Here is a 13,898-nt window from a genome sequence, read left to right as displayed (position 1 = left end):
GTTTTCTGGTTTTCATGGTACCAAACTAGGAATATCCCCTTTCCAACAAAAAAAGAATTATCAAAATCGGTACATCCAGTAGAAAGTTATGTGGTATAATACAACGTAGGTCGACGAAAAAAGCGTCAAGTAAAAACGCATTATTAGATATAACTCGAAAAGTAGTTGTTAGATCTCAAATAAATTTAAATGGGACCAATTGGCACACACCACCTTTCGATTAAAATAAAATTTGTCGAAATCGGTCTACCTGGTGAAAAGTTCTGAGGTAACATACAAAAATAAAAATAAAAAATACAGTCGAATTGAGAACCTTCTCCTTTTTTGGAAGTCGGTTAAAAAAAAACAAAGCAAAACTCGTAGCAGACCTTGAACTATAATTGATACATGTGTGAAGCCAGGCGGGTCGCTGGTCAATATATAAACATCATCTGTTACGAACCAATTACCTGTACGTGTATTTGGTTACTTGTTTACTCTAGGGGAAAGTAATATTGAAGCAATTTAATACACATACACATACACACATTATTTTTCAGAGAAGCCTCCTATATATATATATATATATATATATATATATATATATATATATATATAAATGAATGTTTGTCTGTATGTCCTTTATAGAATCGTAAACTATGTATTTGATCATGTCATAATCTTCAGCAAAGTGTTGTGCATGAGGCCACAAAGTTTTCTGAGTTGGTACGACCAAAAAAAGCGTAAACGCGCGCAGGATACAGCTAGTAGGCTATAAAACATAGTGATATGACTGACAAACAAATATACAGCAATATTAAATAATTATACTTACCAGTAAAATATAAGCTAAGTTCAATCGAACCTCAGTTTGGTTTTATATTCTTTTTATGTAACGTGTATAGATAGCTACGACAATTTTTTATATATCTTATCTACCTACTTTACTTGTGCTACGCTTATATACAGCAAACCCAGTGCGTCGCGACACAACTACCCCCTAAGGTGAACCGCAACGTAATACAATACGAGGGTATTCCATAAATTAAATCAGTCGCCTAGAAAAAGTAAATAGCAACGCTAATGCATAACTGTGCTATTAAAAATATATGCTACACTTGTTATATTATTATTCAAAAATCAAAAATCAAAAATAGCTTTATTCAAATAGGATCCAAGAGCACTTTGGAATCGTCATTTTACAAATTAAAACTTTAAAAATAAATTATTATTTTTGTAAAAGTGAAGCTACAACCGATTCGAAATGTAGATTCTGCAGAGAAGAATCGAGAGAAGTCAGAGAAGAATAAATTATATATCTTATAAAAATTCTAAGTAAGTTATAGCTGAACTCAGATGAATCAGACTATATAAACCTCTTTGTCCATAGAGAAAGAGTCACAGCTTAATTCAACCTTGCTATACCTCTGTTAACGGATAATTTCCCCACTATGAGTAACGATCACCTTCAGATGCCTATGATATCAACCTGCAGCGACAGCTTTGGGTGCTCTACGAGTCACGGTGGAGATACCACATAGATAGGGATTTGTAGAAAGGGTTTTTTAATACACATTAGGTATTTAAGATAATAGTTGATGTGCTCTTAACTAGCCCGAATAATTCAAGTAATAACGTCCATTAAAAATGGTTTATACTCAATATTTAACATAATTTAGTTTTTTTTTTTTTAATAATATAAATAAATAAATAATCATTTCATACTCAAGGGTAAGTAGTAGAGTTTCCTTCCGTGTTTTGGTGATCCGGAAACACACACAACACACAAGCGCCTAGACCGAAACAATCATATAAGTGGGCGGGGATCGAACTTCGAACTGTCAGCGTTACAGCCAGTAACGTGACCGCTGCACCGCTGCGCATTTTACCATATATATTCTCTCTCTCATTCTGTCCTACTAATTTAACTACATGTTACTAAAAATAATACAATTTATGAGATCAGTGTACTATCACTCTTACTATTTTTTTTTTAGTTACAGACGTACTAACTGCGTTTAACTATGTAAATGACTAGCTGTACCCGCGACTTCGTACGTGTGGAATTTAACAATAATTGTGTTTGCTCGCAAACGAAAAAAAACCGACTTCAATTACATCGACAAGTAATACAACGCAGATCGACGAAAAAATAGTCAAGGAACTACGCGTTATCAAAGATTACTCAAAAAGTAGTTATCAGATCTTGATAAAATTTATATGTGACCACATGATAAACATCAGCTTTCGATTAAATTAAAAATTATAAAAATCGGTACACAGAGTAAAAAGTTAATGCGGATTTTCGAGAGTTTCCCTCGATTTCTCTGGGATCCCATCATCAGATCCTGGTTTCCTTATCACGGTACCAAACTAGGGATATCCCGTTTCCAACAAAAAAAAGAATTATCAAAATCGGTACATCCAGTAGAAAGTTATGTGGTATAATACAATGTAGGTCGACGAAAAAAGCGTCGAGTAAAAACGCATTATTGGATATAACTCGAAAAGTAGTTGTTAGATCTCAAATAAATTTAAATGGGACCAATTGGCACACACCACCTTTCGATTAAAACAAAATTTGTCGAAATCGGTCTTCCCGGTCAAAAGTTCTGATGTAACATACATAAAAAAAAAAAAAAAAAAAAAAAAAAAAAAAAAAAAAAATACAGTCGAATTGAGAACCTCCTCCTTTTTTGGAAGTCGGTTAAAAAGGAGATAATTATTTTCGTTTGAGAATTAGTGGCGGATTAGATCGTCAAAAAAAAAAAAGAATTTTTGAAGCATCTGCTACAATAGAAATATACGCAAATCGACTGTTAAACCGATATTTTTTAATTGGCATGAATTTTCTGAAATATAAAATCAAATTACTTATTTAATAACTTACCAATGTATAATTGTCATCCAACAATTTGACTCTCGGTGTCTCTATGACCTCTGTGAAGGGATGTTTGAACCACATAACGAAGGGCATCGGGCGGCCCTCCGCAGGACACGTCAAGTTTAGCGTATTATTTATAAGCACGCTTGCGTGTTTTATATTGTCTTTATGTATGGGTGGAGGGACTAAAAATATTAAAAATGTTCATCTACGGAACCGCTCTATCGTAGTCTTGCGTATACCTGGCTGGACCGATTTTTATGAAATTTTGTGTGCTTATCGAATAGGTCTGAGAATCGGCCAACATTTATTTTTAATACCTCTAAGTTATAAGGGAGAGGGGATTAAGGGGGTTAATAATAAAAAATTTAAGTGCAATAAAGAATATTAATATATATATAGCAAAACTACTTTTGCGGGGTCGCTAGTTCTATATATTATTATCATTATTTTACAAAATAAAAAAACAGTTTTCTCCAATATAAATTCAAAATTTACTATAGCCTAAAATTCAATTTATGAAAAAAAAAATATGAAATATTACCAACAGAAAAATAAGTTAAGACAGCAACTTACCCAAAACATCAACCAAATACACAACACTGGCTTCACCGACTTTATTTCTAGCGACACAAGTGTAATTCGCCGACTGCTCTTCTTTTGCACTTTTGGAAATAATAATTTCACCAAAATCAGAAGACACCATCGTATCGTCATAAAACCTCAGCGGAAAGCCGTTTTTGAACCAGTATATTTCTGGTAGTGGGTTGCCGTAAGGGTGGCAGTGCATGTAGAACGCTTGCCCTATTATAACTTTTAGATCTATTTCGGTCTGCGAATGATTTGCATTTTGGACGAGCGTTTGGAAGATTCTTGGTGGTTCTGGAATAAAATTTAAGTGACAATTGTTTTGTTATTTTTACCCCGTAGAATAAATAATTAGTGATGTATTAAAACAATTTAGTAACAATATTTATTTTTTAGCCATTGGGTAATCTTGTGTTATTGATATTGTCCCCAAAACTTAATCATTTAATATAATAAATTATTTTTATCAAATCGTAGTAAGATTGTCAGTGGAAGATTTGAAAATACAAACATCCAGACAACGGTTAACATAAACATGACCTATAGAAATAACAAATACGGTAAAATAAAATAAATCAAACAAAATAATAATAATAATAATTGAAATTATTAAGTGAAATAAAAAACCTGTCTTTATTTATTTTTGTCGACAGTATAAAATTACATAAGTAAATATTTTTAAAAAAGTTTACTAGTAATATTTTAGTTTTACAAACGTCATATTATACAGTCGTGTGACCGATATTACGCACTTCCGTTATATATTTTTCTTACGATTTTAGTACCACATTTATTTCAGTTCGGTCGCCCTGCCAAATGGCAGGCCTGCCGTAAGGAACTTCGTTCCAAAAAAATTGTCAGTAGCGGGGTTCGAATTTATGACAAGTTAACCCTATACTTGACATTGTGTCCTAGCGGATACGTTAATTAAAAAAAAATATTACACCCGTCGGAAGTCACATTATTTAAAACTACACAACTAAAATAGTGGATATTTTTGTGCTTTAGTAGTGTAAAAATACTATAATGTTTCTGGCAACCTCAGATTGTCAGTAGATCGCAAAATGGCGGACCGGGTGCACGCGTCTACTACACGCATGGTAAGAAAATTAGTTATTTAATATTATTTGGTCGTAATCGGATAAAAAAAGTTGCTTATCATGTAGATGAAATATTTTACTTTATGTAAAAGTGCTTTTTTTTGTTATAATACTGTAAAAAGAGCATGTAAAGAACACATTTTTGTGATAGTATCTCCTGATGCACATTGCTAGTCTGGCTACAAATTACGCTCTTTTTCTTATGTATCTGTGTGGATACACTGTCAAATATGTAGTGAAATTTAAAGCCTATCTGTAGCTAATTTGATTGAAAGATGTTTTTTTATGGGTGTAGGTACCTCTTCTAAAACGACAACAGCAAAATAGAGCCCGCCAAATCGTCGCTCTCGTTCCAAGGCCGGGAGCCAAATCCGATTTGGATGACAGTGACTCGTCATCTGATGAGTTACAATTTCACCAACCTTCCACGCTTCGAACTAACGTATCGGACAGCAGCTCTCCACCTCCATTATTGCCGTCCTCGTTTGAAAAACTAAACATTCTCGACTCAGATGAAGACGAAAATGAAGATTTGAATGTGGTTCTAGCCTCAACATCATTACAAACTTTCCAGTCTTCTTTCATCATTCAGAGGATCTCCATCCATTTTGCCACTAATAACATCATCACCTGTGCCTTCCCCGAGACCAACCGCTTTGGGAAACTATGAACAGCTACCATCACCATTTAGTATATCTAGTATATCACTACGATTCATCGCACCGAGAACCTTTGAACATGTGCCTTTGTCACTGAGCATACCGTCACCTGCAACTGCTACTCGGTTTAAAAAATCTAGAATTCTAGTAACAAGGAGAAAGCCGCAAAAAAATATCAAGAAACTAGAACTTAAATGGACTTGCAAAAAATTCGCTGGTGTAGCTGAAATTGAAGACGGTTTGATTGAGAACTCGAATACGGGATTAACACCTATTGAGTACTTCAAGTTATTTTTCTCCGACGAAGTCATCTCGCTTTTAGTGCAACAAACTAACATTTATAGTACACAGATAAGAGGTACGTCAATAAATATTACAGAAAATGACATAAAAGATTTTCTAGCCATCATAATACTAATGGGGATTATTAAAATGCCAGCTTACACAGATTATTGGTCGACAAAATACAGGTATAACAAAGTGGCTGATATTATGCCGTTGAAAAAATTTCAAATAGGAAGTATTTGCACTTCAACGACAATATGTCTGATGATGGAGACAGGTACCACAAAGTGAGACCACTCCTTCACATGATTCGTGCAAACTGCTTAAAGGTAGAAGAAGAAACGCGATTCAGCATAGATGAGATGATGGTGCCTCATAAAGGTACCAGAGCAGGAACTCGTAAGCAGTATATTAAAAATAAGCCCAAGAAATGGGGCTATAAAATATTTGTACGGGCAGGTATCTCCGGTATCGTATATGATTTCCTTGTCTACGGAGGAGAAGATACTTTCCGATTTCACACATTTACCGAGGAAAAAAGCAGCATGGGGTTGGGAGCAAAAGTTGTCATTGCCTTAGCACAATCCATTCGCCAACCTGCATGTAAAGTTATGTGCTTTGATAACTTTTTTACATCGATTGATTTTTTACATTGATCGATTGATACACGACAATAAATGCGTTACAACCGCAAGCACCTATCTAGACTCTCAACCTGTTCAGGAAGTTTTAAGGTACGATAAATATGAAAGACGGAAAATACCCGTGTCTTGCCCAAACATAGTGAAACATTATAACATAAATATGGGAGGCGTAGATCTCTCGGACATGTTAATCGCTTTATACCGAACACCATTCCGCGGACACCGTTGGTACTTACCCCTATTTTCACAAATGGTGGACATTTGCATTAATAATGCGTGGCTTCTTTATAGACGTGACCTAAAAGGTTCAAAACCTATCGCACTTAAAAAATTCCGAATGGAAATTCATGAGATCCTCCTCAAGTTTAGGAGAACTCAGGCTATAGAAAATGAGAGCTTAGCTCAAACAATAAAGAATCCGCGGACTGAAAGACCTTCCGATGCCATACGATATGATCAGGCTGGTCATATTCCAACCTACTCAACAAAAGGACGGTGTAAGTATTGTACGAAGGGGCAGACCCGTCTATTCGGCCAAAAATGCAACGTAAGGCTGTGTTTAGTGCCTGAAAGAAACTGTTACCAAAGTTACCATACTAAATAAACAATAATTATGCCTATTCCTTTTAGGTTAACTTTTAAGTTTTACCCTTTGAAGTGACAATCTAATCATTTAAACATTTAATTAGAATGATAAGCTAGATGAGACTGATAGATATAAGAAAGGTACTGAGTTTCTATTTTTATTATTATCATGAGGTAAAGTAGTATTAGAAGATAAAAGAAAATATTGTTTTAGATGCATAGCGCAGAGTTTTGTTACAATAATATGTTGAAAATGTTACATATTTTAAATTGATCTCGTTATTTTGTAAAGTTTTAAATGTTTAAAGAATAATGTTATCTTGACAGTGTATCCGTGTGGATACTTACTTTTTATTGACATTTGGATGTATACTTGGCAATGTATCTTATAAGATACTATTAATAATAAAATAATTAGAAAGTGTAGATTTTTTTTATTATTTTTTCACCTGTCCTCTATGTACCTAGAAGTAAAATCAATTCAAAAAAATATAAAGTTTCAAGAAAAAAATTCTTGCCAAGTATAGGGTTAAGAAAGCCCCATTTGTTGTGACTATGAGTTAGTTTAATATTTTGTATCTATATATACGTAATACTTACCCAAAACCTGTACTTTTATTTTCTTTTCTTGAATACCTACTTCATTAGACGCTATACAGGTATAATCCCCATTGTCAGATATGGTAACACGATCAAACATTAAGTCGGCGTAGTTAATACCCTCACTGTTTTGACTGACGGTGTTGCCATATCTGAACCATTGGACTATAGGTGACGGACTACCAACTGCTTTACAAGCTATTCTAACTCTTGAGCCGAGCTGGAATATTACACATAAACCATGGGCCATATGAGTATTTATGTTATATGTAACATAAGATTCATTATAACGTAAAAAATGAAAATAGTGAACAAAAATGTGAAATGTATTTCATATAAACACTAAAAGAATTATGGCGGTGTTAACAATATTATTTCATAATTGGCTACGTTATTTAAAACTAGCGACCCGCCCCGGCTTCGCACGGGCGCAATGCTGATACTAAATATACTACAGAATGTCTTTATTTATAGTGTTAAGCTAGCTTATAGCATGGTTATTAACATAATAACAGCATTCAAATATACGTCGTTAGATTACACGTTGTTACAAAATGCGTTGAAGAAATAAAGGTTCACTGCTCGTAGGTGATAGCGTGATAATTCGTAGCCTATATGTTGACCCGATTTCTTAATAATATTCGTGCCAAATTTAAAGTAAATCCATGCAGTACTTTTTGAGCTTATCCCGGACATACATACAGACAAACAGACAAAAATTCTAAAAACTATATTTTTGGCTTCGGTATCGATTGTAGATCACACCCCAAGTATTCTTTTAAAAAAATATTCAATGTACAGTTTTGACTTTCCTACCATTTTATTATATGTATAGATATCGTTAATAGAAAATCAAAGTCATAAATTTCGATTGAAGCGATCAAACTAATAAAGATGAAGTAGTAATATCAGCTTAGTTTATATAAAATTTTCAGAAACGCACTGTAAGTTCCACCCTGTCTCCCACACGAGTCCCTTCTCCATTAAAATACATCACAATACTATCAACAGTCGCACTGGCAACTACAACGATATTGTACACGAGATGTGCGATACCCGCTTTGTTCTTCGCGTTACAACGGAACAGTCCTTCGGATTGTTGTGTCACATTGTTGGTTGTTATCGTTGTATTTACGACAGACCATTTTGTGTTGCTGTGAATACAAAAATTTGTTTTTATAGAAATTTATGTACTCTATAATAATAATAAAAACTCTTTATTGTACACCAAGATTGAGCAAAATTACAACAATAAAAACAGGAGATAAGTACAATTTATATTATCGTTTATGGCAATATACAGAATACTATGAATGAACTAATGTTTTAGTAAGTCTACACATGGGCTTTGTAAATTAAAATATATATTGGTATTATAAGAACTTGAGTACTTTTAAACAAAACAAAGTTATAATTTTTTCTAAGGTTCAAAAAAAACACTGCCAAAACCAGCTGATCTGATGAAATATTAGGCCTACAATATGTATAACCCTGTGATACACCTTAAGTAATGTTTTTAACTGTGTTTATTTATGCATTATTCTTGTTTCTTCCCTACTAAATAAAGTGCTATGTATTTCTAAATAAGTTATAAGTTACTATGTAAATTAAACAATCTTACTTAAATGACCACTCTATCATTGGTTTAGGAGATCCTTTAGCCACGCATTCCAATGTCGCATTTAATCCGGATTTAAGCTGAACGTCTAGTAAATCAAACTCCGATATAAACGGTGGTTCTGAAAAAGATGTTTTATTATTTCAATTACAAGTTATTCGACTGCTCTACATAATATGTTTAACATAGTATCCTTAATATTTAGACAATAATCTTATCTATATAAAAAAATTAATGTTACTAAGCGCATAACTCGAGAATGGCTCAATCACTTTATGTTCCTTAAGGCCCACGGAAGGTTTTAATACAAAAAAAAAATGCTATTAACTTTTGACAGAACCAAGTCTGTCCGGGCAGCTAGTATTAGATATAGATGCGCTTACTGTGTGTTAGCCTAGTCAAGTCTAGTCCGTAAAAACAGAACATATTTCGCGAGGAAACTATCTACGAAAAATGTTTTTTCATACTATCAACGCGGTTTATGCGGCCTGCCTGGTGGTATACCTATACACACCAGTAGTATTACAGGCGTATAGCAAACGCTACCCCTAACTCTCCTAAGCGCTCTGCCTACCTTACTCACCACATGAATACAACAAACTGCTTGAGAACTGTGTTATTTAGCTAAGATCGTATATAAGGTTGAGGCACTTATCTAATCGGGCTGCTCCAAATTTTTAACAAGATTTATCTTGATGTACCTTGGGTCAATAAAATGTTCTCAGACATGACTATGAATTAACACATATTGGACAGAGAGGTGGATTTCCTAATTTTACTTAACTTTTTTAAAATTTTATCATATAACTAGCTGACCCGGCGAACTTCGTATCGCCTAACACAAACTTTATCGTATGGTATTAAAGTTCAAATTGATTTTTAAGTATTATCACAAATCTTTTGTATGGGAGTATAGAAAAGTGTTGTTTTTAGACTTTTTCAGGAAATTTAATTTTTTTTTTTTTAGAATTTTTCTGTCCGTAAGAACCATCCTCGTACTTCAAGGAATATTTTAAAAAAAGAATTAGCGAAATCGGTCCAATCGTTCTCGAGTTTTGCGCTTAGCAACACATTCATCGACTCATTTTTATATTATAGATAATAATAATAATAATAATAATTTATTTCAGACGTACGTCCATTTTTTGTTAGTAACATTTTTTTTCCTTAACTATGTTAGTTTCAATAATTATTTCATATGTCAATAATATTAACTTACCCAGGACATCGAAGCTGAATCGTTTACGAACCGTCCCGTGTTCGTTCCTGGCAACACATTCATACACTCCAGTGTGCCGCAACCGAACATTAAGCCACCTCAAAACCTCCTTATCTTCACCAAAAATGGGTTTTGAATTGAACAGCCACTTTGTCTGGCAATAATATTGTATTTAACAATTTTCTGCGCTACGGTCTTTTCATAGCAATTGAACTGATGCGTATGTACAAAGTTTTAATGATAAGGTAAGTTAACCAAGACCAAGTCTAGATACTAATATCTATACAAAAATATTTAAAAAATCAACATAAAATAGACTTTAAACAGAACTTTTGTAAATTTAATATTTTGTAAAATTTAATATGTAATAAAAAGCATCCTTAAAACAATACTCTTTAGAATAGATTCTTGCTAAGAATCTTGCCGATTGTAAAAAAACTCATCAATTACTTTTAACAGCAAAACGATGGAGCAACCTCGATATATAAAATCTCCAAACCTAGATCTACTGGAGACACACAAAAGCTTATAATACTAACTTTAGCCCGTGGCTTTGCATCTGTTTCACAGTGGAAGTAGTGGTCCACCCCTTGTAGAACTTCTAGATCTTCATCCCCTGGAGAACCTAGTACGGGTGGCCATTGTACTTGTAACGCGACTCGTGCTAGAGCAGAGCCCACGAGGTTAGTAGCCACACATGTATATTCAGCTTCATCCGAGCGAGATACGTTGGGGAACTTTAGAGCTCCAGTAGATATAAGCGATGCGTCCTGAGAGATATATTGGTAATTCTACTAATATATTAAAGATGCATTGATATCCATATTTCCTAGTTTTTTATGCGCTTTTTATAATATTGGCAATTTACATGCAGACAAAAAAACGAAGAAGTAAGAGTTAGATTCAACTGAAATTGGTCCAACAATTTTTCATAATACGAGTTTAACGGCAGATTTCTTTTATTTTCATCATCATCATTTCAGTCTATCACTGCTGGACACAGGCCTCGACAAGTTCACGGTAAAAATAGCGCGAACTCATGTGTTTTGCCCATAGTCACCATGCTGGGCAGGCGAGTTGGTGACCGCAGGCATTCTTTTATTTTATTCATGTATAATTGGCGGTTAAAGCTCTTCATCAATTAGACGGATAAATATTTTCTCGTTTATTTTTCTTCTCAAAAAATAAAATACTCGTGATTTTTATCGTATGCTATATTCGAAGGTAACCACTCCACTGCAATAATGATCAATTACCTTTTCTTTTTGTTTTGAGGTAATTGCGTTTTAAGTTTATAAATGATGTAAAAATGTTTTTCAAGATAAAAATACAGTTTTAGTTTAAGTTAAAGAATACGTATCATGATATTATTTTTTGATAAATTATCAGGTATTATAATGTAATTAAAAGTTGCTTAATCTAAAGTACGTTTAATTTTTTTGTAATATTATTATTTGCAGCATTAGAAAGATTAACGTGATACTTAAACATTAAAAAACAGACTTCAAAAAAAAATGGAGAAGGTGTGTTGCCTCTTAACTTTTTACTGGGTGTAATAATTTTGGTGGTTTTTATTTTAACTGAAAGATGTGGTTTTCATAATTATGCCATTCTAATTTGATCTAAATCTGAGGAATGGTTTTGAAATTATTCTTAATAATGCGTATTTTATCGACAATTTTTTCGACTACCAATCTTATATTTCTTGTAAAATAAAGTCGTTTTTTTTTCGTTTAATATAATTATGATTTGACTGCATTAGTCACAGAAAATTATTCTAAAAGTCTTCAGTGTACGTCCATTTCATAAAATATGAAACGGCATGAGAGGCCACATCGTTGGACCTTGTTTTCAATACTCTCGGCGAAAGCGAAAACATTTGGTGAAGAATCAGCAAGCACAAGAACATTACGCCTGTTATGAACGCCAGATGCACAGAGACTTACAAAATAATGGGTAGGGTCGCAACTGATTTGATAATAAGATACAATAGTAGCCATTGCGAGGCGAAGGACATTGATCATTATTGTCGTGTATACCTGTGACCTTAATCATTCTATTTGTGTAGGCGAGTATTAAAAACATATTTCCGTCGAAATAGCAAGCGATATTGCTAAGTTTCTAAACAAGATTAGTTACTACATATGTCAATTAACCGAAAGACTTTATTAACTCATAATTTTTTTGACATGGATTGTAATTGTAGTGGACCCCTGCATCTGTGTAGAAGCTAGTACTTTAAATTTAGTTACAGACATAATACAGTTTTTCTGCATGATTAACAGAGTCGATATACAGTCTAAATTAGATTTTAGATTTTTCGAAGGATACACAATTTTCATTAGTAATGATTTTGGAATCAATATTGTTCCTTGGTCATAAAGATGAGAAATGTCATTTAAAATCAAATATAGAGTTATGTGTTAACCTTATACCATTTGACAGTGTCTGCGTGCATCACAGGACATTGCAATTCCATTTCACTCCCTTCCACCGCTGTTGCTACACTCGTAGCCTTTTCCTCTTGCACTAATGTTGGTAGTGCTGAAAATTATCAGTTTTTTAAGCAAGAAAACTTTCTGCTTTATAAATTTAATTTATCGCGTTACTATTAACATAACAATAAACTTTATTGTACACCAAAATAGAAATAACATACATCAAATTAATTTTAATAAAGTATCGTAAGGCACAAGGGGTCGCTTGTCGCTGAAAATCTATTTTTTCTATTCTATTTTCCCAATTTAAACATTATTTTAATAGCGCATGTAGTTAAATAACCACTTATTTACATATGCCGATGCTTTAATTTATTGCGTAATATATGTATAATGTAACACAGATATTAGTCTCGGACTGACCGATTATGGGGAACAAATCTACCTTCTAGGATTTTTTCCGAGTCCGAAAAATCCTAGAAGGGGTTGTTGAATGTTTACGTTTTTTCTTATACTAAATAAGTATAAATGTGGCAAATGAGCATATGGTCCGCCTGATGTTAAGTGAACACCGTAGCTTATAGACGAGTATTGTAAGCATGATACCGATCCTAACCACATACTTTTCCCAGGAGCTCTGGTCACCTTACTCACGATAGGAACACAACACTAATTTAATACAGTATATATTATTTAGCTTTGATCTTCTGTAAGGTCGAGGTACTTCCACAGTTGGGCTGCTTCAAATTTTGTACAGGATATTTTTGGCTGCGCCGTACGTTACTAAAAGGTTTATTTTTTACATATTTACTACTCATTCTGCTAAAATGTATCAAATACTCACAGTACACTTCGACGCTCATGTTCCTGGTATCGTTTCCCGCACTGTTAGTAGCCACACACGTGTACTCGCCGCTTAAGTCTTGTGTCGGACTTTTGATGGTCAGTGTACCATCCACCTCTATGTCATATCTACTGTCTGTAATTACGTATTACCGTGTAAAGGAAAAATATCAAACACATCAAGGTATTTGACACATATATAAAAGATATCCCAACATTTTTTTAGATAAAGTATTATTAACGAGTTAGTTCTTATGATTACTAAATTTGATATTATACAAAAAACTAGCAAAATACACACCTTTGTCCAAGTAATATCCATCCTTAATCCAAGCGATGAAAGGGCGAGGTCTCCCTGTGGCGCGGCAAGAAATGCTCAGAGATGAGTCGAGGTCAGACGCCAGGTATGGACTTGTGTAGTTATCATCGAGGATTTTTGGCTTTTCTGAAAAAAAA

General features: G+C 33.6%; 1 protein-coding gene across 1 annotated transcript in view; it reads right to left on the bottom strand.

Moving 5' to 3' along the window:
- LOC123663053 (hemicentin-1-like) overlaps window positions 1-13,898 on the bottom strand; it is a 47,374-nt gene that overhangs the window by 11,220 nt on the left and 22,256 nt on the right. Inside the window, exons 27-36 of the mRNA XM_045597794.1 lie at window positions 13,744-13,887; window positions 13,444-13,578; window positions 12,590-12,705; window positions 10,701-10,931; window positions 10,162-10,315; window positions 8,946-9,063; window positions 8,268-8,478; window positions 7,325-7,544; window positions 3,440-3,745; window positions 2,870-3,048 (exon numbers count right to left, since the gene is read on the bottom strand). Coding sequence (XP_045453750.1) covers window positions 2,870-3,048; window positions 3,440-3,745; window positions 7,325-7,544; window positions 8,268-8,478; window positions 8,946-9,063; window positions 10,162-10,315; window positions 10,701-10,931; window positions 12,590-12,705; window positions 13,444-13,578; window positions 13,744-13,887 — 1,814 coding nt within the window. The remainder of the gene's footprint in view (window positions 1-2,869; window positions 3,049-3,439; window positions 3,746-7,324; window positions 7,545-8,267; window positions 8,479-8,945; window positions 9,064-10,161; window positions 10,316-10,700; window positions 10,932-12,589; window positions 12,706-13,443; window positions 13,579-13,743; window positions 13,888-13,898) is intronic.

The sequence above is a fragment of the Melitaea cinxia genome, chromosome 19 (genome assembly GCF_905220565.1).
Source record: "Melitaea cinxia chromosome 19, ilMelCinx1.1, whole genome shotgun sequence".
Taxonomy (NCBI): Eukaryota; Metazoa; Arthropoda; class Insecta; order Lepidoptera; family Nymphalidae; genus Melitaea; species Melitaea cinxia.
This window is presented reverse-complemented; position numbering and strand designations above follow the sequence as displayed.